This window comes from Labrus bergylta, chromosome 1 (assembly GCF_963930695.1).
Source record: "Labrus bergylta chromosome 1, fLabBer1.1, whole genome shotgun sequence".
NCBI lineage: Eukaryota > Metazoa > Chordata > Actinopteri > Labriformes > Labridae > Labrus > Labrus bergylta.
The window spans coordinates 36,834,213-36,838,078 of NC_089195.1; the positions used below are offsets into that span (position 1 = coordinate 36,834,213).

Here is a 3,866-nt window from a genome sequence, read left to right on the forward strand (position 1 = left end):
TGTTTTTATTTACAATAGAAAACTCCCTCCTCCTCGCTCATTTAAACAAAGACAGAAAACGTTCCAGGACAGTGGATAGAGTCAGAAGTCTTAAAGAGAGAGAGCGGGGAATGACATGTGGCAATCCAAAGGTCGGATTCAAACCAGGGCCGTCCGCTTTAAGGACTATGGCCCCTCTCAAGGCTGCCGGCGCCCCCAAACTGAATCAGCTGACAGCTTCATTTTGTGCAGGTTAGAGATCAAGTTGACTCACTTTGTGTTTCCTCTTTCAGAAATGGGTTTTCCCTCAAAGACCGGCGACTGAAGGAAACAGAGGCTCGGAGAGAGACGCTCACAGAAGTCTGGTAACATTTCCCCTGAAATCACAAAGACGAGAACAGACGATAACACTGAAGAATAAACATTTCTCAGATTAAAACACTGAAGTGAAAACTAAAAACACAGCCAAAAGACTTATCAACTTACATCAAGAAAAAATGTTCAGCAAATTCAGAATCACGTGCAGAAGTCCAGAAAACTAAGACGACTGAATTACGCTGCAAAAAAGATGAAACACCTGGAAACCTGCTGCAGATTCATAAACGATTCAAAAACAGACAAATTCAGAAAACAATGTTGCAAAGCCGTCTGTCCTGAACAGAAGTGCTCCAGGCCTGTAGGGGGCGCTCTGAGAGGGAAGTTAACACAGATGTTGCAGCTGTTTGCAGCATCTTTTTCGAGCGAGATTCAGTCGTTTATTTTGTTCTGGACTTTTGAATTTGCATCTTTGGTGCATGTGTGGAGAGTTTTTCTCTTAAGTAAGTCCAAGCGTTGACCCTCACAGGCCACCGTAGTTTGATTTTCAAAACAAAACAAAATATGTTGTCATGTTTTTATTTTTGTTTTTAACAATGAAACTGTGTGTGTGTGTGTGTGTGTGTGTGTGTGTGTGTGTGTGTGTGTGTGTGTGTGTGTGTGTGTGTGTGTGTGTGTGTGTGTGTGTGTGTGTGTGTGTGTGTGTGTGTGTGTGTGTGTGTGTGTGTGTGTGTGTGTAGGCGGTTCCCTTCAGAGGTCACATCAGCGGTGGGATGTGTCCGGGGAAGAAGGTGGTGCTAGTGGGCGTGGTCGCATCCCGTCCTGACAGGTGAAAACAATTTCCTGTTACATTACGTTTTCTTTCCTCCTCCGCTCAGGATCGATCATATCGATAATCTTTCCTTTTTATTTTTGTCTTTGCATTCCTCCAAATGAACTCAAACTAGGATCAATATTGGAGATGCTTTTGAAAAATGGAGAGAGGTTAGAACACAGAAAGGTTTACAGACCCATGCAGAGCTGGATAAACACTGAAGCTTCAGAGTCCACCACATGGTGACCTGAGTGAGCATCCACTCTAGAGAGGGGGGGGGGGGGGACAGCTCTCTATGATGTTTAGAATCTGGACTGCAGTACACATTTTAAACACTAGGTGTCAGAGTTACATACTGCTCCTTTAATGAAAACATTTACCTGAAAGCTTTAATGACCTTATTAAAAGAATATGATGATTTATAATCAGTGAGTGTCGTCATGGTTTCCGCTGGTCTTTGCTCCTCCTTCAGGTTTTATGTAGCTCTGACGTGTGGGCGCGGGGCAGCCGGGGAGCCCCCCCCCGACGTGGCCCTGGAGCTGTGCGTACGCTTCAGGGACAGACAGGTCCTGAGGAGAGCCTGTGTGGGGGGGGGCGTGGGGGGACATGGACAGAGCCCTGCCTTTCTTCCCCTTCATCAGAGACCAGCCCTTCAAGGTACAACAACAGGTGTTATAGGTTCGGGGGGGGGTCTCTGTCAGATGTCTAACCCTCTTCCTGTGTCCCGTCTCTCAGATGGAGCTTCACTGTGAACACGCTCGCTTCCGAGTGTTTGTGGACGGACAGAAGCTGTTTGATTTCTCCCACAGACTGACGTCACTCGAAGGAATCGACACGTTGTGGATCAAAGGCAGCCTCACCATCACTAAACTGGCATAAAAAGCACTGGTGAACACCCAGAGCTGCTCTCCAGCTCTGGGAGAAGAGAGTCTATGTAAGAGGTTTCAGCGTCTTGAAGCCGTCTGCTGGAATTCTTGGTTTCATATCTGGGAACTATGGCATGATTTACAGAACGAGCTGTTTAGCGCCCTCTGCAGGCTCGTCCTGTGATTACTCCAACATACGTTTACCTCATGATCTGAATCTTTGCCCATGTTTAGTTTTGGGCGTCCAGCTTTGTAACACTTTATGTGACTTAGGTCGACTTTAACCCGAAGCCGCCATGACAGTAAGAGAGGGAACCATGACGTTCATATTCTGAGACGCTGCCTACGTACTCGTGCAGTACAGACAGAGTTCAGGAGTTTGGCCGATTTATCAGCCAGCCGATAATATCGCCCGATATCAGCTTATCCAAGGACTATTGTTATCGGCTAATTTTTATCTCACATATGCGCCGATATCACTCAAATATAATTTAATTTGACTTTCATTGTATGACACTAGCAGTTCTCTGTCACCAGCAGAGGGCGCTATATGGATTACAACGAGCATCATCACTCTGCAGAGTGTGGAGCGGTGATACACGTACATGCTCAGTTACTTTCCAGCTGAGTGACCATCTTGTCTTCATTATAAATCTTTGTGTTTGATAACTGAGGGATCAACACAGTAAATGTGTTTATTTATATCTACAGATTTCATAGAGCTAAAAAAAGATATCTGTATCAGAATGATTCTCTCTGTGATGTCGATATCGGCCCTCATTCATATGATGCTTTATGGTATGTTTGTAATTGAAGTTGATGGATGTGTTGACTTTTTGAACTTTCATTTTACTCACAGAACTTTTTATATTCTTACATTTGATGTCTTTATTAGCTAATCATGACATTTGGTTCTCTCATTTGTCGATGGATCGTCATATATGAAGGTTTATCAGTGAATGTTCATTAACTGCTCCGGCCTTTATCCTGTAAAGAAACCATGCAAATACATCCTCTGCATATGATTGATTCTTTTTAAGGGCTGTAAAATGTTTTTCAATCTTGGTTAATCACGATTCCATTATTTTGCATTTCAAAATAAAACTAATTTAAAAACTTTATTTGAATGTTTGTACTGTCTTAAGCTGAGAGTACTTTAATTGCTGTGTGCTTTTATTTTGAAATAAAGTAAGGCCCTTCCTGTAGAGTGAAGGTTAGGACATGAAGTTAAGCACAGAAACAGGAAGTGGTTAGGGATCCCAAAGTGAGGTCAAACAGCTCAAAGGAATGGTAACAAAGGTCAATATGTGATGTCATAAGGTCAATGTGTGATGTCATAAGGTCAATGTGTGATGTCATGAGGTCAATGTGTGATGTCATAAGGTCAGTGTGTGATGTCATAAGGTCAATGTGTGATGTCATAAGGTCAATGTGTGATGTCATAAGGTCAATGTGTGATGTCATAAGGTCAGTGTGTGATGTCATAAGGTCAATGTGTGATGTCATCAGGTGGATATTACTGTCTGAGAGTTTGTTAAAGTGAAATGAGACATTCAAAGATGCAGCAGTGTTCTTCTTCTACATCACTGAGACTAAAGGGAGACACTGAGGACCACTATCTACGGTGCAGCTACAGCATTGGTAGACCCTCTGGTCACTTCCTGTCAGCACCTCTGGTCACTTCCTGTCAGCACCTGTGTGTCTGATCAGACTCAAAGCTGTTCGTTTACACTTCTAGATGTTGTTTGACTCTCTGATGAATCATAGAATTGTAGAATCGGTAATGATATCATGTTTTCACAAAAGTTCAAGCAAAGTAATAATGTGTTTATCATTAATGACTTAAGGGGAAGGAGTGAAGTTAAAAGTCTTCTGTTTTGACGTTGTCTTTG

The 3,866-nt window shown here is 43.0% G+C and overlaps 1 protein-coding gene across 1 annotated transcript in view; it reads left to right on the top strand.

The window, feature by feature from the left end:
- Nucleotides 1–3,095, top strand: part of LOC110003578 (galectin-related protein) — a 3,965-nt gene extending 870 nt beyond the window's left edge. The window contains 5 exon segments of the mRNA XM_020659146.3: nt 273–344; nt 1,035–1,123; nt 1,581–1,695; nt 1,697–1,765; nt 1,844–3,095. Of these exon segments, the coding sequence (XP_020514802.2) occupies nt 273–344; nt 1,035–1,123; nt 1,581–1,695; nt 1,697–1,765; nt 1,844–1,987 (489 nt within the window). The 3' untranslated portion in view covers nt 1,988–3,095.
- Nucleotides 3,096–3,866: the final 771 nt, after the last annotated feature.